The sequence below is a fragment of the Hemicordylus capensis genome, chromosome 13, assembly GCF_027244095.1.
Source record: "Hemicordylus capensis ecotype Gifberg chromosome 13, rHemCap1.1.pri, whole genome shotgun sequence".
NCBI lineage: Eukaryota > Metazoa > Chordata > Lepidosauria > Squamata > Cordylidae > Hemicordylus > Hemicordylus capensis.
The window spans coordinates 8,710,386-8,735,905 of record NC_069669.1 but is presented as its reverse complement, the minus strand read 5'-3'; the positions used below and the strand labels follow the sequence as shown (position 1 = coordinate 8,735,905).

Sequence of the window (25,520 nt, the reverse complement as noted above, 5' to 3'; positions counted from 1 at the left end):
AATTTAACATCCTTCGCTGAATCCAATACAGACCATCAGTTGTCTTGAAAGAGATGTTGATACATGGAAGAAACAGTGGCAAGGTGGCCACCTAGCCAGGGGTATGCGAATTACCTGGTTACGCCCTTGGTTCCAGGGGTGTAACCCTTGGGACTACTCTTGCTTCCACACTGGAGCCCTTGAGCAGAGTCAAATGATTTCCTGAAACCAGCCAGAAGCAGTATTAAAAATGCAATTCCACACGGCACTCAATAGAGCACCGTCTTATCCAAAAATGCCCACTCTGTGATGCAAGATCCTTCTGTCATGCTTTCTCAGAAGGCAATGCTGTTCAGCAAAGGCCCACAGTAAATTTGATTCGAGGCCTCCAGCTTCTGCCCCATAATTGTTTAGGGGGAAGGTGGCATTCGCGAATTGCTCCATAATTGGCTCTTTATTATTCTCTACCTGTTACCAGGGCTTTAATTAATGGCTTTCTTTCAGTATTTTCCTTTTCTTTCAATATTTTCCACTCCTATTTTACCATACAAAAGAAGCATAAAGGTCCCTCCACGGGAAGTAAGGGGAGCAATCCACCATTAATGCTTCCAATTAAAGGGACGGCCCAGAAAAGTCTCAATAGCGCTTTGCCAGTACAAACACCCTAAGTTTAAAATGACGAAAGGTGACCCACTTACTGTTCATCTCTTAGACAGCTATACCTTCGATTGCTCTCCTACAAGCAATATAGTTGGGATGTACACGAACTGTCGTTTGTGCACCGGTTCGAATATGAACCGGTTCATGGTCCGGTGAACCAGATTTCCGGTTCAGTCAACCCATGAACCAGCTTGGCGGTTTGAGTGTGGCGCTGGGGGGCGGGTGAACGGCACCTTTATGTGAGTAGTGCACATCCTTACCTGTGTGCTCACCACTCCACGCCGCAGCCTCCTGCTATGGCAGTGCTCCCCACAGCAACCCACGCATGGTGCCGGCATACACATGGCCTCTGCACATGTGAGGAGTTCCACACAATCATCAAAATCAGGGTAGAAGTTGGGCTGCCCACATTTGCAAGGTTGTGTGAACCCATTCAAATCCCTCCCAGTCCAGGTTGCTCAAAGCAGGATGACTCAGCTTCCCTACCCTTGGCTCTTAGCCAAGGTAGGAGAGGAAAACTCTACCTCGATTCTCTGCTCGTGTGAACCCACTCGGTTTACCCAGCCACTGGGACCCAGCAGCCCCTCCCTCGCATCGGGACAATAGAGAGCTGTGGCTACACAGGCTGCCACCCATGGACATGCCACTCTGCAAAGTGCACTTTATGATCCTGATACCTGGAGTGGCTTCAGCAGCAGGGGTAGGTTTTCCTCCTGCTCCTTTGTGGCCAATCAGAGGCAGCCACTGATGTGATGAAGCTTTCTAGTCTTCTGGCAGCCCAAAGCATGCTGGGAGGGCATGCTACGCCTCGGTGGACTTTCCATGGAGGGGCAGGGCTTACAGTTCCGAAATTCAACAATGGATGCCACGCCTGGCTTAATCCCGTGTTTCCTGGATTTGTTGACCCGAGCAGATTCTAGTTGTGTGCTGCTAATGGGATAGGAGATCTCCAACCTTCCTAAAGTGTGCTGTCAAGTCAGTTTCGACTCCTGGCAACCACAGAGCCCGGTGGTTGTCTTTGGCAGAATACAGGAGGGGTTTCCCATTGCCTCCTCCGGTGCAGTATGAGATGATGCCTTTCAGCATCTGCCTATATCGCTGCTGCCCGATATAGGTGTTTCCCATAGTCTGCGGAACATACCAGCAGGGATTCGAACCAGCAACGTCTGGCTTGCTCACGTCATTCCCCCATTAGGTGGCTTGGGCCCAACCTTCCTTCCCACCCCCAAATATGTGAACAAGCCTTATGTCCGTCTATCTTCAGCCTAACACAGAGAAAGAGGTGGCTTCCACTCCAGAGCAGATGGCAACTGAGGGCCCAGCAACTTTGCTGAACACAACTGTCCTCTCTGTGAGCCAAGCTGGAGGAAACAGGGTTACTTGATCCTGAGTAAGCTCTACAGAAGAGCCAAACCCTGCTTATCTACTGGTCTATCATATTTCTATACCGCCTGACAGGTGCATTCCTAGGACACAAGTTAAAATGCAATATAAAAACTGGATAAAATGATTTAAACAATTGTGATATAGTGGTTTACCTTTGATGCTGTGAACTAAGCAGAGTACACTTCGGGAACTGACCAGAAAATAGTTTATTAAAAAATCAACAAAGTATTGAAGACATGTTAAAAACAACGGGGGTCCTCCCCCCTTCATTAGGCTCAGTTCTTCACACCCATGGAGACACTGAGGGCTGCTAGGCAGTTCTTAAAAGAGTGCACAAGTCCTTGTCTCCCAATGGGAATTTGGTCTTTACAGTAAATTAGCTAGACCACGTTAAGGTATGCAGTGGGAGAGAGATTCCGCCTATAAAAAGCACAACAATGTCACAACAAACAGATCTCAGAAATCCCCCTTCCCTCTGGCTCCACCCACTCGAAATCAGTCATAAGAACACACAACAGAAACTGCATTCTCAGCTGCTCCAGTGCAAGGATTTTTCAGTGGATCTTCCATCACATCTTTGCTGGACTTCTCGGACTGAAAACACAAAGCAGACTGTGAACCATTCGCAGGTTACCCTCCGACTCATTCAAGATATCCAGCCTCCTACTTTGCTGAGAGCCCAGGACTGTAGAGCCAGCTGGCTGAGGGCAGAGATCTGTACGAGCCGTCTTTGAGAAGAACACAGGAAGCTGCCTTACACTGAATCAGACCACTGGTCCATCTTGCTCAGTATTATTTCCATTGACTAGAAGAAGGCTCTCCAAGGTTGCAGGCAGGGGTCTCTCCCAGCCCTACCTGGAGATGCTGCCAGGGAGGGAATTTTCTGCTCTTCCCAGAGCAGCTCCATCCCCTTGAGGGGAATATCTGACAGTGCTCACATGTGTTCTCCCATTCAAATGCAACCAGGGCGGACCCTGCTTAGCTAGAGGGACAAGTCATTCTTTGCTGCCACAAGACCAGCTCTCCTCTGGGACCTTCGGCATGCAAAGCAGATGCTCTATCAATGAGCCACAACCCCATCCCAACTAGACAGCATACATGCATCTGACTGCTGCCATAATTTTGTGTGTCATTGCTTTTGGGTGTGTGTGTGCGTGCACCAAAATTGACATCCTGAGTGGGCCAACCTTAATCTAAAACTGAATCCACATCTTTATACGATAGTGAAGAAATGAACGGAAATCTGGCCTCACAAGGATCTACCATGCCTCTGGGATGTAACCTGTTCTGACGAGGCACAACCCAGTTGGTAAGCCTTTTAGTGATTTTCCACCTTATAGCCAAAGCATGTGCAAGAGAGGCTGAAACAGCAGGGAAATGAAAAAGGAGGAGATGGCACTCTTGAAAGAATAGGGGGTGTCTTCTCAGAAGTAAGTCCCACTAAGTTCAATAGGGCTTACTCCCAGGGAAGTGTGTATAAAATTGTTGTCCAGTCATTTAAGGGAACACGGAATTCCAGGAAGCAATTAATTAAGAAGCAACAATCTCTGGAGAAATAGTTACACTTAGAGCAACAAACATTTGCTGACTTTGTTTACAGGCTTGGCGACTCGGTGGAGGTGAAACTGACCAGCTCAGTTCCAAGTGACAGGCTTGCTGGGGGGATTTTTGTAGTCAAAGAGAAATTGACCAGTTTGGTTTTCTTTTTTAAAAGTGTTCTGGCTTTATGCTCTTCTAGTGGGCCACTATTTTTCCAGGTTGTTCCCCTGCCCTGCCCCTACTTTTTTGTGGGGAAGAAAGACTTAAAGAAAATAAAATAAAAGGAAACAATGGAAGAACTGCACTACTGCCCAGAAGCTATTTTAAGTCCTTCCTGTTAGGACTGCATCTAAGTTGTGCAACAGCCCTAGTGGGTTCCTACCATGGAGAGAAGGCTGTCCATTTTGTCGAACAAACAACTACAACAATAACAGTAATTATAAAACAAATCCTGCCATCTTCTCTAGTTAGGGTCTATTTGTACACCGCCTAGAGAAGTCTATATCAGGCAGTATAAAAATAGGAGAAAAATAAGATAATAAATAAACAAACATTGGGGAGAGGTGGAGGCTGGAAAGGACTTCAACCATTCTCAGCGCATTACCTAGGGGACAACCTTGAGAGCTACCGGGTCATAGGCAGAAGTCCTCATCAGCTCAAGGCGCCTCTTCAGGAGCGTCCGGAGTTCTTCGTAATTCGGCTGCTCTTCATAGTCCAGCGACACCACTTGGACCAGATAGCTCTGCAGAACATCTAACACAGAGATCATAATGGACACCATCAATCCGTTTGGCTGGGTTCTACCATTCTCAGCTCTGGGAGGGAGGAGGAGACCTTTGGGATTCACATGTGGCAAATAATTAATGAACAAATCTATACCTGGGATGGTGCCCCAGCCAAAGGACAGCCTTGGATGCTTCAGCACATCCGCTTTGTACCTAGAATGGCAGCAACACATACAGAGGTGGGGTGAATTAAGGCTGAATGGGGAATGGTGCACACCCACCCTTCCTATTTCCTCTCCCTCATCTCCCTCCAAAAGAGATGAAAGTCTAACAGGCAGGTGGGTGGTTTGTTATGACCAGAGGACAAGTGTAACATTTACAGCATCTGGCTGTGCCACAAGGGTTGCCTTCCCTCAAGGCCAGCAGCTATTCTGCTAGGATAGGGAATAAGGACGCTTGGTTGTGGTTGTCAAGGGAGCCGTATCAACAACGACAAATATTTATAGACCGCTTTTCAACAAACATTTCCAAAGCGGTTTACATAGAGAAATAACAGACAAAAAAACCAAACAAGATGGATCCCTGTCCCCTAGGGATGTGCACGGAGCCGGCAGGGGCCCGTTGGAAGGTGGCGGGGGGGATAACTTTAAGGATGGGGGAGGGTGCCCTTACACACACACCCGTGTTTCCCCCGCCAGCGCTTGCTTCAAAACCAGTCTGGCAGGGCGGCAGAGTACCTCCCTGCTGTCCCGTCTGCTCCCTGGACCGGAAGTGACTGGAAGCGGCCCATGCACTCCCCTGCCCTTAAAGGCTCACAATCTAAAAAGAAACATCAGAGAGACACCAGCAAGAGTCACTGGAGGAACTGTGCTGGGAGTGAATAGGGCCAGATACTCTCCCCCTGCTAGATCAAGAGAACCACCATGTTAAAAAGGTGCCTCTCTGCCCAGCTAGCAGGGGTTCACTGAAACTTGCTGATGCCAAAAGTGGCAGAGGATCTGCTTTGCATGCAGGTCCCAGGTTCAACCCCTGGTGTAGCTGGGAGAGATTCCTGCCTGCAACCTTGGAGAAGCCACTGCCTGCAGACAATATTGATTCAGCTGGACCAAGGGTCTGACTCAGTATAAGGCAGCTTCCTATGTTCCTATCCTAGCCTTTTCCCCTCCCATTGCTCTTGAAAACCCACATTTCCACTTCATCAGCATAGGGAGGTGTGCTAGCTAAAGACAACACACACACACACACACGGGCATCACCTCTCCTTCAGCCGCATGATCTCACAGGGATCTGTCTGCTCCTGGGACCAGGGAAGAAAGCCGCACAGCCACCTGACTAGACAGTAACCCAGGGACTCAAGATCACTCCGACGAGATGGTGCTAATGGGGCAGGAAAAGACAACGCACCCCCAGGTGAAACATAAAGAGCAGAGCTTAATGGTGGAACGCAGTATATGAGCAACAGTAGTAAGCAGGAGCCTTCAGAACGATACCCACAGAGGAGAGGGAGGAAGTGTGGCTTTATGGGTCACAAAAGCTCACAAGCAGGGTGGCCACTCACTGACGGTGCAACACCAGGGAAGTTGTACCTTGGGATCCACCTCATCTCCCCACTAATTCAGTTTTCAACCAACCGTAAACCCTCTAGGCCAGGGTTTCTTAACCTTGGGCCCCCAGATGTTGTTGGACTACAACTCCCAGAATCCCCAGCCACAAAGGCCATGTCTGGGGATTCTGGGAGTTGTAGTCCAACAACATCTGGGGGCCCAAGGTTAAGAAACTCTGCTCTAGGCAGTTAACAAGGTCTCCGAGTGCTTCCAGAAGATAGTCAGGCTCATGAATAAAAGAGTATCTGTACCATCCTTGGAAAGGAAAATGCAATTCTAACGAGAGATTGCTGCAGGAGTATACGACGACAACTATGACGACGACTACTACCCCACTTTGTTAGCCACCCCATAACAAATTGTCCCCTGGGCGGCTTACAACACCGCTTTAAAACATGAGATAAAAACACACAACATTAAATCATAGCAGACCAAAAAGTGGGGTGGGGAGATAACAGTGCAAAACAATCTAAAAGACCTTTTTAAAAAACCGGTTAACATCAGATCAAAATTTATTTTAAAAAAAAATTTCAAAGGCCTGAGTGAACAAAAAGGTCTTCACCTGGTGTCTAACAGAACAAAGTGCTGAAGCCAGGCGAACCTCACTGGGGAGGCTATTCCATAAACAGGGTGCCACCACTGAAAAGGCCCTCTCCCTAGCAGCCACCCACAGCAACAAAATATTACGCTGATTAATCAACAGATTCATGTAACTCGTGGCGCAGCGAAGAAATGCTTGACTAACAAGCAGAAGGCTGCCGGTTCAAATCCCCACTGGTATCTTTCCCAGACTATGGGAAACACCTATATCGGGCTGTAGTGATATAGGAAGATGCTGAAAGGCATCCTCTCATACGGCGCAGACGGCGGCAATGGCAAACCCCTCCTGTATTCTACCAAAGACAACCACAGGGCTCTGTGGACGCCAGGAGTCGAAATTGACTCGATGGCACACTTTACCTTTAATCAATAGATTAAAGCTCGCAACCCTAGCCCAAAGGGTGGCCTTGGCCCAGTTAAAGTAGCACAAGAGCATTGAGGGGAAATGATCTCTTCAATTGCACAGTGAACTAAGAGAAGGACTGCTAGAGAGGCCAGGCAAACTGGAGAGCCACTTCCCATTCACAGCAGATGATGGCAAAGCCCACCCACCCGCCCGCCTCAAGGAGGAAGTATCACAGTCCGAAGGATGTGCAGGCTGGTTGGGGAGGGCACGCTTCAGGCACAGAGCAGGCAAGGGCAAGGGCTCACACCACACATCCAGTCCGAAATCTCACCGGCTCCTTTGTGACTATCCAGACTGATGAACTCCCAGGTGCCCTCATGAGGAGTCCTGCTGCCTTCCCGCTGAGGCACATGCTTCCCCCCAGGGCAGTACCGGAAAGCAAAGCTGTAATCTGCCAGGGTGACCTGGGAGCGGAGGAGAAGGAGAGGGCTGAACAGGTTCCCGCAGCGACCCAACCAGACCAAGACGGGCTTGCTACCAGCCTGGCCCAGGCGTCTGTGCTGGGCTCCAGTACAGCCGGTGCCCCAAAGCCCCGACCCATCTCTCTGCAACAGCGTAGCAGGCTCTGTGGTTAGAATGGGTTTGGCGAGCAGGTGCAGTCACAGCAGCCATCCCCCATCGTGACCTCTTCCATGTCATGCAATAAGAAGGCAAAAGTGGCAAAGATGGTGGGACCACCCCTGGCCTTTGGGTGCCCCAGCCAAAGGATGACTTTGCCCACCCACCTACACACCCCAGCCCAGAAGGGAGGAACCCCGGCATTAACTTGAGCCATGCAGACAGATCAGTAGCAAGGATGAACATCCGCCCATGCAGACGATCCGCAGATGATGAGGCCATGCTGCTTTGGGGATACAGCGGGAGAGGGGAAAGACTGGCGGAGCCCGGGGCCTATCCGGGGCCCAGACTTCCTCTAATGCTGCTCCCTCCCTCCCTCCCCTCAGCAATGTGGAAGTGGATAGAGAGACATTCTCCTCCCTCTCACATCACACTAGAACCAGGGGTCATCCCATGAAACTGATTGCCGGGAAATCTAGGACCAGCAAACGGAAGTACTTTTTCACACAATGCATAACTAACTTCTGGAACTCTCTGCCACAAGATATGGTGACAGCCAACAACTTGTGGAACTTGTGGATAGCTTTAAGAGGGGTTTGGATAACTTCATGGAGGAGAGGTCTATCAACAGCTACTAGTCGGAAGGCTATAAGCCACCTCCAGCCGCAAAGGCAGGATGCCTCCGAGTACCAGTTGCAGGGGAGAAACAGCAGGTGAGAGGGCATGCCTTCAACTCCTGCCTGTGGCTTCTAGAGGCATCTGGTGAGCCACTGTGGGAAACAGGAGGCTGGACTAGATGGGCCTTCTTGGGCCTGATCCAGCAGGGCTGTTCTTATGTTCTTATATTAACCTCAGAGCCTGCCAACGCCTCTGTCTCCCTGGGAGGCACTTTTTAACGGTGCTGTGAGGAGCTTCCCTCTGCAACCCACGAGGCCTGAGCACACCCAAGCCAACCTTCGCACGCACCACTTACTTTCTCCTGGCCCTGCCCGCTCAAGCTCAGAGAGCTGTGGCACCCCACTAGAATTAGCCTCCTCTGCAACTGCCCAGGTCTGCCGAAGAGATGGGCCGGCCCTGAAAAGTGGCTCCGTCACCTTCCTCGTTCTGGTTCCCTAATGAGGGGATGACACACTTCCCCATGACAGGCAGCTCTCCCAGGACTAGCAACAACAGCCAGTGGAAGAGGCAATCTGTTATTAGGGGGATGGAAGCGTTGAGCCACTTGCTGTATTTGAGTCTTTTGTGTCGACATCTGGGATAGCTCCGCTTTTTCTTGAGTTGGGGAAGCTCAAGCAAACATGAGGCTCACCCCATGAGCAGTAATCCTCCTCAAGGAGGAGATTCCTCACCTGCTGCTAGGTTACGCCTTACCTGAGTGCAATCAGCTGGATTCACGTATATGTTCTCTGCAGCCAGGTCCCCATGGACATACTCATTCTCATGGAGGTACTCCAGCACATCCAGCTAAAGGCAAAGAGGAAGGCAGAAGAGGAGTCTTGCCACTGCCACGCCTGCATCTCCCAAGGTCTCTCTGACGGCTTTCCCCCAGCAGGAGTCAGCAACTGGTTTTTAGCAAGAACACATCCCGAAACTGTCTAGCAAGTTGGAGGCAAGACCTCCAAGAAAGAGTGGTTGAGCCAGCAAAGGCTGGTCACACACGGAGGGATCATATAGCAACCAGGAGCCCCACCTCTTCCAGGAGCTCAGGCTGGTCCTGATACAAAACAGGAGCCTGAGCTAGCCTCTCCCTCCTCCCACGTAGGCCCATCGGGAGGGAGGACCCAAGTAACCAGGCAAGCACTTCACCTTCAGTGGCAGTTTGGTCCTCACTAACATGGCATTGCCTCTGTTCTGGTGTCCCCTCGAACAGGGATTCCCAGATGATGTTAACTACAACTCCCAGGATCCCAAGCAAAAGCCATTGCAGCTGGGGATTCTGGGAGTTGTAGTCAGCTACATCTGGGAATCCTTGTTCGAGGGGACACAGCTCTGCTCCTGGGGTCCCTGGAGGAGGTTTGAGGGGCAGGACAAGAGATCCCACTGAAGGTCCCCCAAGCTCCAGGACTGCTCTGAGGGGGCAAGAGCAAGAGTGGGGGAAGGCTCTGGTTGCTCGGGGTCTTTGGATCTCGAAGGCTGTTGCTGAGGCTGGGGGTCTCAGCTGGGTGTGTGTGTGATGATTCTCCTCCTCTGAAAGAGTCAGTCCCTGGCAGCATCCCGAGACAGAGCTCGGAGAGAATCTTGGAAAGCCACTGCCGGTCAGTACAGATAAGACTGAGCTCGACGGACCCAGGGTCTGGCTTAGCAGAAAGGCAATTTCCATGCTAGTGCAGTGTAGCGGTTGGAGTGCTGGATTCGGAGTGGGGAGGCCCGTCTTCAAACCCCTGCCCAGCCATGAAACTCACTGGGTGACTCTCGACCAGCCCCTTCCCTCTCAGCCTAACCTACCTCACAGGGTTGTTTGGGGGATAAACATAACCAGGAGGCTCTGCGCTCCTTGGAGGGAGAGCAGGATAGAATGTCAAAAACAAACTAACTGGGTCGAATTCAGCCACCGGCCTTTCCTGAGCCGCCCCCTCCCCACCCTCCACCCTCCAGCACCCCATACCAGCCTGACTGCGATCTGCAAGGCAGCCTTCTCGGTCATCTTGTTTGCATTGTCGTCCAGGATGGACTGGAGGGAGCGACCCAGATCAGAGAGGACCAGGAACCTGTTGGTCAGAGGAGAAGCTACTCCGCTGTGCTTGTGGTGGGAGGTGTCCAAAGCATCCATTCGCCTTGGGGCGCACAGCCTCTCATTCCCACCCCTCTGCCTCAGTTTACCTCCTTTTCGGTGATGGCTTACAGCAGAAGTTAGGGCTGTTCAGACGACCCTAAACCGGGCCAGAGGAACGCCCAGCGGGCCAGAGTGGGAGAGCCACGTTCGCTCCTCCTGACCGGCAAGAGGGCAGAAAGGTGGGACAGGAATATGGCGCCCACTGGACTTCTCACCGGGGGGGGGGCGGGTCAAAGACTGCAAGGGGGTTTTCAGCTGGGGAGGGGGGCAGCCGTGCACCATGCTCTGGCTTCCTCCCGTGCTCTAGCTGCTGCCACTTCCCAGGGCCGAAGCAGGAGGCATTTCCTCCATTCCTCCCATAAGAAGCCAGGGGGGCGCGCAAGGCCAGGCCCCTGGAGGAGGAGTGAGGCCCACTGCTTGCCCGTCTGGCGGCTGCAGCCACCGCCTGCCCCCACCCCAGGGTTCCGCCTTGAAGATGGATCGAGCGCCTCGGGTCTCAATCCAGGTGGGGACAAACGCACTCCCCCCCCCACACACTGGATGCCCATGAATGTGAATATTTTTAATGTAGCAAAAAAAAAAAGGCGGGGGGGGGGAGAGGTGATATTCAATAACCGCTACTCAAAGCTGCCTCACCTGTATTTATCATTATGGAGGCCAAAGCCGAGGCAAGTGGGAAGCCCCAGCAAGGGAACAGAGTGCTGTTTCTTCCACTTCTCCACTGCGAAGGGAGACAGAAGGTGAGAAAACAAAGTGGCCAGAAATTTGGGGGAGTGGCCAATAAGACTTATTCGGTATTTAAGGAGTACCTGTGGCTTTTTTGGCAGCTCGCTGGAAGAAGTTTTGTTCGTTGAAGAGTCTTCCATCTTTAGCATCCTAAGAAAGGAGGGAGACAGAAGCTGGCACCAAAAGACCCTTTTGCTGCCTTACCACCACCACCACCATCACCCCCCGCCCTCCAATCTGACCACAGTGATAACCTAGAATTTGGGAGAACCCAGACGCTGAAAGGAGCCCCATAGGCAAGTGGGTTCCAGTTGGGAGACGGGAAAAGTCAAGATATGGGAGAGAAATGTATTCGGAGACACAAAACTATTTTATTTTATTTTATTTATTTACATTTATATCCTGCTCTTCCTCCAAGGAGCTCAGAGAGGGGTATATGACATAGTAAGACTAAAATGTGAGCTTTTTGACACCAGGGATCCCTGTCACTGCCCTTCATTGTAAGGCCTGGGGGGCAGTGGCAGCCCCCATCGACTCTAAATGCAGCTCCCTAACTCATCGTCGATGGGGCTTGTGCAAAGCTTAGACCGAAGCGGAATGCTCTGAACAGACCCGCATACACCAGGTGGATGCCAGCATTCTTACAGTGCAGTGCTGTGCCTTGCCCAGTGTCACGGGGAGGGCTCCTTTAAGAGAAAGGGAGCCCTCTTGAGCCCCTGCACCAACGCGGGAGGCATGCAGAGAGTGCTGGGAAGCGTAGTCCTTCGCAGCACTTTCCCCATACAGCTCTTGAGAGAAGGCGCCCTCTCTCTTAAAGAGCCCTCCCAGCACTCAGAAAAGCGCAGTAGTGTGCAGAGGTCAGCACGGTGGGAAATGGCTCTCACACGGAAGTGTTTTGGCAAAGGGGCCCCCGCTTGAAAAAGAGGGACGATCACTGAGCTATGTCATACCCAACACAAACACCTGAACTCACAAGTTTGAGGGAGTACTTCTGTTTTGAAGGGGAGGCTCCAGATGCTGTCGTTGCTGTGAAAGGGTAAAATAAATGAAGGTTACGGACAGATAATGCAGGAGATGCTATGTTGGACCGAATAAAGGCTACATTTAAGAGAACCTTCTTCGTCATGAACCCCACCACCCATTGAGATCATCAGGAGAGGTCCGTTTGCAGTTGCCACCGGCTTGTCTGGTGGCTACTCGGGGACGGGCCTTCTCCGCTGCTGCTCTGAAGCTTTCGAACGCGCTCCCTGCCGAAATAAGAGCCTCTCCATCTCTGACCATTTTTTAAAAATCTTTAAAGACACGTCTGTTCACCCAGGCTTTTAATTGAATACTGTTTTGATAGTTTAACATTGTTTTAAAATTTTAAATTGTTGTAATGTTTTAACTTTTTGCTATCATTTATTTTAACCAATGTTTTAATTTTTGTTGTCATTTATTTGTTTTAACTAATGTTTTAACTTTTCTGTTATTTCTTGTTGTAAACTGCCCAGAGACGTAGGTTTGGGGCAGTATAAAAATAGGTTACATGAAATTAATTAAATAAATAAACAGTGTTCCAAGACTTTGAATAGTCTCTGACTCCCACGTTGACATACTGTTATTCATTCATTTATTAAATTCATAAACCACCTAGCACCTAACTCAATTAAAACAATTTTAAAATAATAAAACGTTAAAAATTGTTTTAACAGAAAACATTTTAAAAATGGTTTTGGCATAGAAACCAGGTGAGTCTTAAGGGATTTTTTTTTGAAGGCCGCCAGAGATGGAGAAGTTCTTATATTGACATGGAGCACGTTCCAAAGCCCTGGGGCAGCCACAGAGAAGGCCCAGCCCTAAATCGCCACCAGACTAGCCGGCGGCAGCTATAACCAGAGTTCCTCATGGGATCTCAGTAAGTGGCGGGGTTCATGACAAAGAAGTCACTCTCTGAAAATACCCTGGACCCAAGCCATTAAGGGCTTTATACGTAATCGCCACCAGGATTTTGTATTTGGCTTGGAAATCTAGCAAAAAAGGGAGAAGAGGGGAGGGGAGGATAATGCTGATTACCTTCCTTCCTCCGTGCCCCCCATGACCCTTCCAAAGCTTGCAAGGGTCAGTTCTGAAGGAGGGCTAGTCCACACCACAGTCTTGGGAGATGGCCACATTTGGCACTAAGCACATCTTATTTATTTATTATTCCTCTGTGTAAACTGCCCTGAGCCATTTTTGGAAGGGCAGTATAGAAATCAATCAATCAAACAAACAAACACTGTGAACCCACTGCCACAATACCATGGACCACCCCTGTCAGGTTGTTTTAACTTATGCTATTATTATCATCATCATCACATTTTCACCGCTTCTCCCTGCTGTAATATTTCCTGTCCTGCTGCTGCTAGATTTAATATTTTAAATATGGTTTCATTTTTAGTAAACATTTCACTGGAAATTATTATTTTTTAAAGCGGGATATAAATGCTTGCAAACAAACACTGTAAGAAACCACACCCACATATGTCAACAGGTGTACTGCACTTTCAGCCTAACTCTGGATTCTCTTCCAATGTGGGGCAAGTGGGTGCCGGCATTCTCTCCCCCTCACATCACCGTGCAAGCACATACCGTACCTTCATACAACATCCCAAAGTCCCTCTGGCTCAGAAGTTTCACAAGTTTCCACTGCTTGCTGTTCTGGTCTGTCAAAATCTGACCCCCTGGGAGAGGTCCCAGAGAGGCACTCCTGTCCTTCTTGGGAGATCGGGAGCTGAGCTTTGCTTTACAAGAAGAGAAACAGATCAGCTGCTTGTTTAGTTGGTGTTCACTGCATCACTAGCGGGGGGGGGGGGGGGGAGGTTGTCTTGCTTCTCCCCCTGCCTGATTTATAATGAAATATAAGTCAGGCAAATGCTCCTGCTCGGCTCACTGGAAGCCACCAGCCTAAATTAAGTCCCAAGGTCCCTCTAGGTATAACGGCAGCCTCACAAATCAAGTAATCCTCTCCTCAGCTGGGAGGGCTGGTCTTGTGGTAGTGAGCATGGATTGTCCCCTTTGCTAAGCAGGGACTGCTTTGGCTTGCATTTGGATGGATGACTCAATGTGAGCACTGTGGAAAAGGCCAATTCCATGCTAGGGATGATCATTAGGAAGGGGATCCTTACCCATAAAAGCCTTGGGCGTGCGTCCGTGCCGCCCGTGTCTTTTTCGCCCGTTCTGGGCATGCGCGGAGATGGGCGGCCATGTTGGACCCGGCCGCCGGTGGGCGACTGGCCCCGATGGCGGCGGCCGCCGCCACGGGAGACCAGAAGGAGCAGAAGCCGCGGCCTCGGCCAAAGGAGTGCGGGCCAAGGAGGCGGTGGCTGTGGCGGGGCGACTGGCTCCGATGGCGGCGGCTGCCGCCACAAGAAACGGCGGGCGGAGAGAGCGCCCGAGGCGGCGGCGGAGGTGTCGGCCCAAGGAGTGCGCCCGAGGCGGGTGAGGCGGCAGCGGGAACCGCCCCCCCACTAGAGCCCGTTATTACAACGGGCTTACACATACTAGTTGAAAATAAAACTGCTATTATCATGCCCTTACACAACACTATGATGCAGGAGTACTGCGTACAAGTCTGGTCACCACATCTAAAGAAGGACATTGTAGAACTGGAAAAGGTGCAGAAGAGGGCAACCCAGATGATCTAGAGCAGGAATTCTCAATGTTGGGTCCCCAGATGTTACTGGACTTCAACTCCCATAATCCCCAGTCCCAGTGGCCTTTGGTTGGGGATTATGAGAGTTGAAGTCCAATAACATCTGAGGACCCAACGTTGAGAATCCCTGATCTACAGCACCTTCCTTATGAGGCTAGGCTACAACACCAAGGGCTATTTCGTTTACAAAAAAGACGACTGCAGGGAGACATGACAGAGATCTATAAAATCCTGCATGGTGTAGAAAAAGTGGATAGAGAGAAAATCTTCCTCTCACATAACACTAGTACCAGGGGTCATCCCATGAAATTGATTGCCAGGAAATCTAGGACCCACAAACGGAAGTACTTTTTCACACAACGCATAATCAACTTGTGGAATTCTCTGCCACAAGATGTGGTGACAGCCAACAACCTGGATGGCTTGAAGAGCGGTTTGGATCACTTCATGGAGGAGAGGTCTATCAACGGCTGCTGGTCAGAGGGCTCTAGGCCACCTCCAGCCTCAAAGGCAGGATGCCTCTGAGTACCAGTTGCGGGGGAGTCACAGCAGGAGAGAGGGCATGCTCTCAACCCCTGCCTGTGGCTTCCAGTGGCATCTGGTGGGCCACTGTGTGAAACAGGATGCTGGACTAGATAGGCTTTGGGCCTGATCCAGCAGGGCTGTTCTTATGCTGTAAGGTATTTCCCTTCGAGGAGGGGGTGTCATAGCTCAGTGGAAAAGCAGCTGCTTTGCATGCAGAAGGTCCCAAGTTCAGTCTCTGACAGCATCTCCAAGTAGAGCTGGGAAAGTCTCCTGCCTGAAACCTTGAAGAGTCACTGCCAGTCAGAGTAGACCATACCGAGTGATATGGCCCAAGGGTCTGACTCAGTAGATGGCAGCTTCCTACGCTCCACTTCCACTGAGCTACAGTATCTAGCAAAACTAACAAGGTCAGGGAAAACTACAGGTGGCTCACCTGTAACTTTGGTTCTTCTAGTGGCAATCTGTCTTTTTACACCAATGGGCTATGTGCCTGCACAGAGACCTCGTCAGAACCTAACAAGCTCAATTCTCCTGCTCTGGGCGGGAACCCCACCCCCAGACACGATATGCAGCTGCGCCACTCCTCATCCCCTCAGTCACAGTGTCCAGCTTCAGTAGACCCCGCAGGGCGGACAGGAGGGCGTGTAAAACGACAGATGACCACCAGAAGAACCAAAGTTACAGGTAAGCAACCTGCAGTTCTTCGACGTGGTCTCTGTCTTTTACACCAATGGGCACTTAACAAGCCAGCACCCAAGGAGGAGGGAAGAAACAGAAGCAATCTGTAATCTGCCCAAGTATTTATTTCAGAAACAAGTACATCAACCGAAAATGGACTGCAAGGCACTCCTGCCAAATACAGCATCATTCCATGCCCTGCCATCAATAGCATAATGGCAGATAAACAGGTGGGGCAAAGCCCAAGTAGCCACCTGACAGACAGCGTCCAAGGTGACTGTGCGATCAAAGGCAACAGAGGCCGCCATGGACCTGACCGAGTGCGCCTTAGCTGTGGCAGGCAACTGCTGATGAGCCAATTTATAACAGAGCTCAGTTGTCAAAACTGTCCACCTGGACATGGATTGAGCAGAAACTTGGGAGACCTTTACGTGGCCCATCATACAGAACAAACAGGGAGGGAGTTTTCCTCCACTCAGCAGATCTCTGGAAATAGAAGGATAATGCCCTCCTAACGTACAAACAATGTAACCTGTGCGAGGAGGGGTTCTGGAAAAATATGGGCAGAGTGAGTGGCAAAGAACGATGAAACACAGAGACCACCTTTGGAAGGGCTGAACATCCGGCCTGAGCACAAGCTTGTCCTTGTGAAATTGAAGAGAAGGAGGATCAACTCTCAGGGCCCGCAATTCACTCACCCTCCTAGCGGAGGTGATGGCCACCAAAAAGGCAACCTTCTAGGTCAAGAGACGGGGGTCAATCGAGGCCAAAGGCTCAAAGGGAGACTGTAGCAGGCCGGCAAATACTACAGACAGATCCTAGGCTGGGGACATAACGGGGTCATCCGGAAAAACATGGGACAAGCCCTTCAAGAAATTCTTTACCACCAGATCTTTAAACCACGAAGCCAAGGTTGTCGGGGAATGTGCCACAAGGGCAGCCAAATGTACCCTAAGGGACGAGAGTTTTAGACCACTTGGAAGGCTTCTGCGGCTTAGGTGTCGGACATGAACCTTGCCACGCTCCTCAGCTTGTGGACCTTTTGAAGCGTGTCATCAGTCTGCTCCGCAAAAAGGGTAGAACCCTCAAAGGGAAGGTTTTCGACCACGGCGTGGGCCTCGTAGGTCAGTTGAGAGGAACACAGCCAGGCATGCCACCTGAGAGCCACAGACGTGGCCATCACTTTGGCCGCGCACTCCACTGAGTGTCTGGCCAAATAGAGTTCTCATTTCGCTACTTGTCTTGCTTCCCGGAGGAACATCTCAGCCAGATCACGCTTGTCCTGTGGGAGTAGATCCAAAAAGGGGGCCACTTTCTCCCACAGAAAGTGGTTATAACGGGCACTGTGGGCCTGATAGTTGGCCACCCTTAAGTGGAGAGCTGAGGCCGAATAAAGCCTCTTCCTGAAGGAGGCCAATTTTCTGCCCTCCTTGTCACCCAGTGCTGACTGGCTGTGACCCCTGGTCTTTTTCAGACACGCTTCTACGATGACGGAATTAGGGGTGGGATGATTCTTCAGAAAGGCCGTATCATCCTGCAACTGCACCCTATAAAAATTCTCCAAGCATCTATTAGGCTGAAACAGAGCTGCTGGCTTTTTCCAATGACCTCGCATGACCCCCAACAATCTCGAGTTAAGGGGTAAAGCAGCTGGCACCTTGGCCTCCGCATCAATAAGGCTAAACAAAGGGTTCAATTCCCCTGTCGAGTACGGAGGCTCACGCCCAGGGCCGAAGCCATGTGTCCCATATACGTGGAGTACTTAAGATCTTCCGATGGAGAAACGGGCTTAGAGTCCGACTGTATGTCCAGAGGAGACAAGCACCGGGAAACACCCTCCGATTCCGGAGAGCTTGGATCGCTCTCGTAGTCGGCAGGCTGCCCTTATCGTTTGGTACTGAGGCGGGAAGCTCTACTGGCAGCACCTGGGCAGGCAGCGAGGTCTGTTGCAGAACAGGAGCCATAGGGGGCGAGTCACGCCGCTCAGGTCGATCTCGAGGGGAGCGTTGAGGGGAGCAAGAGTGTGGCCTCCCTTCGGAATGTGACTCACGCCAGTCCCGAACAGTTCCAGGCTTCCCATACGCGGGACCATCTGGGTATCGAGGGCCATATCGGGGCCTAGCAGAGTCCGATTGATAGTCCACTTGGTATCGTCCATTAGACCCTGAGTCCCGGTGCCAAGCACTATAAGAGGGCGCAACCTCATTGAAGGGAGAACGGTGCTCCGGTACACGGTCCCGATCCACATACATGGGCTCACGGCGGTCCCAGTACCGATCCTGTCTGTAATCAGAGGAGCGGTCTTCCGAGTCCCAACGGGAGCTTCGATCCCTAGGAGGGAGACGCTCCTGGGGCCGTCGAGGGGGCGAACGACGCCGAGGTAGCCACGACGTATCTTCTGCGGGAAGAAAACAACAAGATACTAACCCTACTCTTTGCCGAGCTGTAGATTCCACGATGTTGACTGAAGCGCGGACAATGAAAGATTGAGGGGATGAGGAGTGGCACAGCCACATATAGCGGCTGGGGGCGGGGTTGCCGCCCAAAGTAGGAGAATTGAGCTTGTTAGGTTCCGACGAGGTCTCTGTGCAGGTGCACAGCCCACTGGTGTAAAAGACAGAGACCACGTCGAGGAAGCCTTGTAAATGTCACCAATGCTTCATCATTAGGGGATGATGAACCTAACCCTAACCCTACATCTCTTACCAGACCAGTGACTGTTGCTGGTGTCTATCTTATGTTTCTTTTTAGATTGTGAGCCCTTTGGGGACAGAGATCCATCTTATTTATTTATTTCTCTGTGTAAACCGCCCTGAGCCATTTTTGGAAGGGCAGTATAGAAATCAAATCAAATCAAATCAAATCAAATCAAATCAAATCAAAAGTAAGTAAATAGCCCGTATCTAGTTTGGCCTTCAATCTAACTCACTTCATAGGCCTGTCAAGAGTATATGAAGAAGCCCACTCATTATGTTCTTAAGTTCTTTGAGCGGGGAAGGGGGGGGTGAGGGGAATGGAATACAGATATGATTTTTAAAAGTAAAAGAGCTTAAGTGGAATACAAATGGGGACAAGACACTCCAGTGCAGGCCTGAAAATCTCATTTTCAGAAGGATTCATTTGACGTACTTTTGACCATCTATCAGGAAGTAAAAAAGAGGGAAATTCCATAGCCAGCCAGCTGGAAGCAAGAGCAGGTTCTGTCTGTGGTTCCGGACTTAATCTTTGCACAATCCACAAACTCTCACCTTTCTCCTTTGGGGATATGGCAGTCACTGCAGTCTGCTCATGACCTTGTTTAACTGAAACAGAAGCTTTCTCTTGGTCTGGTATAAATATTTTAATTTTCTTCTGTGCACAACTCCTTTGCAGCTCTTCTTGGACTTTCCGGCTGAGTTCTGAGTAAGGTAAAGAAGACAGATTGATAAAAGGTGTTTGAAGGGCCCAGTTTCCATCTCAAGATCCCTGAATGGTTCTCGGTCCCACCTCTTCCTGCACACCGCTCTCTAACTCACAGTTACTTAATTCCTAAACAGTACAGCAGTCCTGGCTAGAGATTATAGCAGCCACACCTTTAACCAGTGGCACATTTCATTGCTACATGAGCAGTGCAAGTGTGAGGAAGGTGAAGGACATGATCTCTGCCCAATAGGGGCTTAGCCTTTGTGAAAAAGTGCCTTGTGCTGAAATTTCCATGCACACTGTGCACTTGTGCTGTCCATTTGGAAGCCTTTTTGGAGGGCAGGGGAGACAAATGCTAAGCCCACATACTCAGGAACAATGCCTTATCACTTCTACCATCTGTCCAGAAAGATCTTAAAGTAGTTCACAGCAGGCAGGACAACACTGCCTTGATACATATTCCTTCTGCTAGGAAAAAGTGGCTGCACCCTATAAGCACAGCTCTTTCGAGTTATTAGCCTTATTACATAGGGTTTGTTCGTGCTCACCATTAGATTGTTTGTTTATTTAAAATATTTATATGCTGCCCAAAACCTGCGTCTCTGGGCAGTGTACAGCAAACACAATACAAATTAAACAAAATTAAAAATGATTAAAACATCACGATCATTTAAAACCCAACATTAAAAGTATTAAAACTATAAATCTCATTAAAAGATTAGAAGATTAGAATCCTCATTAAAATTTTATCCTAACTGCCCTACAAGGTGATCAGAATATCTATTTCTAGTTGACAGAGGGAAGAAAATGTGGCAGGTGGCAAGTGCCAAACAGATCAGAGGGAACACGAATATGTATCTGAGATTCTAGCATTTGGGGCACAGCGTGGATTTATGTCTTCCTATGTGCCATCCACTCTCCGCCATATATTTGATCAGTGGTTGCACCTAGGTAATTTTGGAGCCTGGACCTAAAGGCCTTTGGAGCTGCCGCCCCCCACTGCCAGTTAAGCATCATCCCCCTACACACACACACACACACACACACACACACACACACACACACACAGTATTTTTAACTCGTGGGTTCTTGAGGGCACAAACAGCAACTGACCTCACAAGAACGTAAGAATGTAAAGCAGGTATATTTCTGCAAATATGCATTAGCAGGAACATTTCCACACACAACATAGTCCAACCCCACATCTTTCTTTCTCCACTCCCCTCCACCCCTGTCTCTAAAGTAGAAGTCATGCTTGGCCACTCAGCACAGGTCACCATCACGCTCGGCCACCCAGTGCAACCACACCACCAGGGATAGGCTACAGAGGATCTGGCCCACCCCAAGGGGTTGGAGGTCCTGGACTTCTGCCCGGAAGTCCAGGCGTAAGAGCACCATGTTAAAAAGAAGCCACGATCTAGAACGGCAAGTGCTTTCTAAAACTTAAGGTGGCGATGTTCCTCAGTCTGCTGAGATCTTTGTTTGATCAAATATCCATACCTTTCACGGAAGGAGTTGGAGTGATCTGCATGGGCTCCTCTTCTTGTATAGGCAGCCTGCCTCCACAAGAGGGGCAGAAATTAAATGTCGTTTCTACCTTCTGTCCACACTGTGGACAAAAATTGACTATTCTGGAAAAGTAAATGGAGAGGAGGAAGAAAGCACACAGAGAAAGTTGTAAGTGCCAGATCCGTATCTCTTAAATGCTTTTCTTAATATTTTATAACTGCACCAGTGAACCACCATGCCTAATAGGGATTCCCAGATGCTGTTGACTACAACTCTCAGCATCCGCAGCTGCAATAACCTTTGCTTAGGGATTATGGGAGTTGTAGTCATCATCTGGGAATCTCTGTTAGAGGGAACATTGTTCATGAACAGTGTTCCCTCTAAGGCAAGTGCACACACTCACAAGTTTTTTGATGCCCGCTCAGTAAATTTTAGATCCCACTCGGGTTGCATATGTGCACACACTGCTTTGATACTGCCGGCCAGAAAAAGACTCATTCCGCACAGAGATTAAAACAATTAGAGGGACCACAGTTCATGAGGCTCTATTTATTTATTAATATTTATATGCCACTTTTCAACAAAAATGTTCTTAAAGTTGTATACATGGAAAGAGAGGGAAAAGTAGTTCCTTGTCCCAAAGAGATTCACAATCTAGTAAACTAACAACAAAAACAATTTCTTATTAATTAATGTAACAAAGAAAAACAGAAGTTGCCATAAAGCTGTTTTCCCGGTACAACTCACCCATAAACAAACATCTCAAAGTATAAAAACAAATACGCATTGAATTTAACTACAGGTAGCTGTAAATGTAACGAGGCACTCAGCCACAACGAGTCGGTGCTGTGGGCGCACGCTGTGGTAGTTTCCGGATTTTGGAGCATTCTGGATTTCTGATGTCCGGATTAGGGATATTCAGCCTGATATTCAGCTCTTCAACAACAAAACATGTTTAGAATGGTATACAGAGGAGCAGTTGCTCTTCCCGTGCTCAACGTAAGAATCAATCTTTTAAAAGGTACCTTTTAAAGTAGTGATTCTTATACTGAGGAGGGGGAGACTGAGAGGAACTGTCCCTATTCAGACCAGCATAGCATTCTTCCTAGTGGCTGTAACTGGTGTCACCCTTGGATTTCTTTTTATATGATCAAATCGTCTTCTCATTCCTTTTTGTAAGTACGCCATTCTAAACACCTTGTTTGTTAAAAAGCAATAGATGAACACACCTCTTTAGGAGAACAACTGTCCCTATTCAACATTTTCCTTGTGGCTGTTACTGGTATCCCCCTTCTGTATGTATTAGACTGTGAGCCCTTCTGGAACAAGGAATGCCTTCTTTCTTTTTCTATGTAAGCCACTTTGAGAATCTTTTTTTTTTAAAAGCACTAGACACATCAGTAAATAAAATAATAATGTTTAGCAACGAGAAAGCAACTGTCCCTATTCCACCCAACAGAGCGCCTTTACAATGAACATTTCGAACACAACGAATATTTATGTACCGCTTTTCAACAAAAGTCCCCAAAGTGGTTTCCCTAGATCTAAATTAATAAAATGGCTCCCTGTTCCCAAAGGGATCACAATCAAAAACCGAAGAACACCAGCAAAAGCAGAACGTTAGTACAATGTTTTTGTTGTTGTTGAAAAGCAGTATCTAAATATTTCAACAATTAACGTCTGGTATAGTGGCTCAGTGGGGAAGCAATCTGCTTAGAGAGCAGGAAACTGTTGGTTTGAATCCCGGCTGGTATGTTTTCCAGACTGTGGGAAACACCTATATCAGGCAGCAGCGATCTAGGAAGATGCTGAAAGGTATCGTCTCAAACTGTGCGGGAGGAGGCAATGGTAAACCCCTCCTGTATTCTACCAAGGACAATCACAGGGCTCTGTGGTCACCAAGAGTTGACACTGACTTGATGGCACCTTTCCTCTTTCTTATAGTGGCTAGAAGCCACCTAATGATGCAGCAGGAGTGTTATAATAGAGCAAGGGGAAACTGTTGTCGGGGGGCCCACGGCCTTGGGCAGGGGGCCCCCAGAGGCAAGTCCCATGACTGACTCCCCCAGCCACACACCTGCCCGGGCTTCCTTCTTTTGTATTCATCCTCTGAAATTTATATGCGTGTTAAGACCTGGAGCTACCAGAACAGCATGTCTTTCTCTAGTACCATTAAAGGACATGCATTGTCCACAATTTACAAAACCTTTTAAAAAAATAATTTAGGATTATGTTCTATTGTGGCACATAGATATAGATAAAATTTTACTATGCTTTTTGTTACCACTATTCAGCCGCATTTAAGATTTCTTTACTTCATGATCTGAGCTTCGGGGGGGGGGGGCATTTTAAAATCTTGTCTCTGGGCCCACTCGGACCTTGCTATGCCCCTGTGATGCAGCAGGGAAGTAACTTGCCTAGAGAGGAGGCTGTTGGTTCGAATCCCCACTGCTATGTTTCCCAGAGTATGGGAAACATACCATACATTTCCCAGAGTATGGGAAAACAGACTGTGGGAAACACCTATATCGGGCAGCAGCGATATAGGAAGATGCTGAAAGGCATCATCTCATACTGTGCGGGAGGAGGCAATGGCAAACCCCTCCTGCAAAATCACAGCCGACTTTGTGGTGGCTAGAAGGGAGCCCTGGCTGCTGTGGCTGGTGTCCCCCTGGGGGCTTCTTTTTAGACGCTTGGGGACGACAAGGAACCATTTTCTTGTGTAAACATCTTGGAGAACTCTCTTTTTTGGGGTAGAAAAGCGGTATGGACTGATGGATCGCTCGACGGTACATAACACAGCACTTCCCATTAACATAATCTCCAGGGGGAGAATATGGATTTTAGATGGATTTTGTAAAGAAGAAGAAGACGACGACGAAGAAGAAGATACAAAACTGTCCAGCAACTAAAACAAACGAAACAAACACGAAGCTTACGCTGGAACAGAAAGCAACAGATAATAAATAAATAAATAATAAATAATAATAATAAAGCACCAGCGAGCCCCCTCCCACTCCCAGCCTCTCTCCCTCTCCACGCCACGGAGGAGCCCATGACGGGCCTCCTCCTCCTTCTTCCCCGCGAGAAGAGGCGCCTCGCCCGCCTGCCCGCCTCGGTGGCCCGTCGAGCATCAGCGGGCCTGGGGGTCGCCAGGCAACGCGGAGGCGGCGACTCCCGTCCGCAGCGGCACTACCTACCCGGCCCCAGGGCTGGCCATCCTGGAGGCGGAGGCGGCAGCGGGCGGCCCCTCCTGGGCCCACTGCGGAGGCCTCTTGCGGCCTCGGTCTCCTCCTCCTCCGGGGCTGCTGCGCTTCATCATGACGCTGCCTTCTTCTCCCGCTGGTCCGGGGGTGCCGCCTGGCGGGTTAGGCCTGACCCACCGCGGCCCGGCCTGAGGCGCGGTGGGGGCGGCTTCGAGGCCTCCCCTCTGAGGAGAGCTGGAGTTGGACGCGCCGCCGCCTCTGGCCCTCCCCGGGCTGCTGCTCGTCGGGACTACGCCGAGGGGCGCCGCCGCGGCCTCCCCGTGTGTGGGGCAGCGCCCTCTGGTGGCCACGGCCCGCAGCCCGACTAGGGCAGAGAGAGGACGCTGCTCACCCCGCACCGCCCCCCCCCCCCAAGAAAGGCTCCAAGAAGTCTCCGCTTGGCGTCATATGTGTTTATTGGTAATATTAATGTTCTGGGGAGAGAGGGGATAATTTGAGCATCGAGACAGCTCGCCCCCGAAGCTGGGGAGCTGCAGGTCTGCTCAGACTGCTGTCCCTCATCATCTATGTAGAATACAGGAGCAGTTGACCATTGCCATCTCCTGCACAGTATGAGACGAGGATGCCTTTCAGCATCTTTCCTATATTGCTACTGCCTGATAGAGGTGGCTCCCACAGTCTGGGGAACATGCCAGCAGGGATTCGAACTGGCAACCTTCTGCTTGTTAGGCAAGCAATTTCCCCGCTGCGTCGCTTGAAGTCTGACTTCTGTTCAAGTAAATGCAGTTATCAGGGGAAGTGAAAACCCATCAGTTTGTGTCTCTTTCCCTCCACCCAGCTGCCCTGCTTTCCTCCCCTAGAATTCAGCAGTGGAACTAGGACAAGTGGTACCACCACAGGGCAGGTCTTAAGAGGTATTTTGAGCTAGCATCGCTGTGCCACTGTTAGCCCCTGCAGGCCAGTTGCTGTTAGCTCTGTGACCCTGGGGGACGGCTCCGCACAAGTGCTGACCCCACCCAACATGGTACCATTCGGAGCATCTCCAGAACCAGCTTTGACCTTCAAAGATACATTTAAGCAGCCCTCCATGTGACATTCTCCCAGTGTGGGCATGTCTCCTTGAGTGATGGGTTGATCCTCCCACCTGCCTGGAGACAGGGACAATGAACTATCGGGCATCCACCCCATTAGGCACCAGTGCACCATTCTCCTGACTCCTGTATGTCCATTCCTAAATGCTAGCCAACACATGCTACTTCACGTGTTTCTAAGCTCAGGGTGGGCAAGTCTAGTTCCAAATGGTTTTTAGCAAACCAGCAACATCGGAGCCACTGCATGAAACATTTTCTTTCATTTCCAGAAAGAGCTGTTCGGGTGCTCTCTGAAAAGCCTCTTGCAATTCTAGGCTGAAAGGTGAGGGAAAGTAGCGCCTTCATTTTTAAATGCAGCCTGCCGCTTCAAGCCAAGACCTAGAAGTGAGACAGTAGCAATCTGCGAGTATGCTGATCTAAACATTATACTGTATGAGCATGCAGATGTCTGTACACTTGTACATGTGTTTGTGTGAATGA

General features: G+C 49.8%; 1 protein-coding gene across 1 annotated transcript; it reads right to left on the bottom strand.

Moving 5' to 3' along the window:
* Nucleotides 1-2,213: 2,213 nt before the first annotated feature.
* On the bottom strand, nt 2,214-24,307 carry VRK3 (VRK serine/threonine kinase 3). Its single transcript, XM_053276610.1, has 14 exons — nt 23,944-24,307; nt 20,735-20,865; nt 19,081-19,230; nt 13,572-13,718; nt 11,930-11,982; nt 11,040-11,106; nt 10,867-10,951; nt 10,063-10,165; nt 8,829-8,921; nt 7,171-7,303; nt 5,546-5,666; nt 4,444-4,502; nt 4,169-4,317; nt 2,214-2,619 (listed from the first exon to the last, which is right to left on the bottom strand). The coding sequence occupies exons 1-13, from the start codon at nt 24,063-24,065 to the stop codon at nt 4,169-4,171; spliced, it is 1,413 nt and encodes a 470-aa protein (XP_053132585.1). The 5' UTR covers nt 24,066-24,307; the 3' UTR covers nt 2,214-2,619.
* Nucleotides 24,308-25,520: the final 1,213 nt, after the last annotated feature.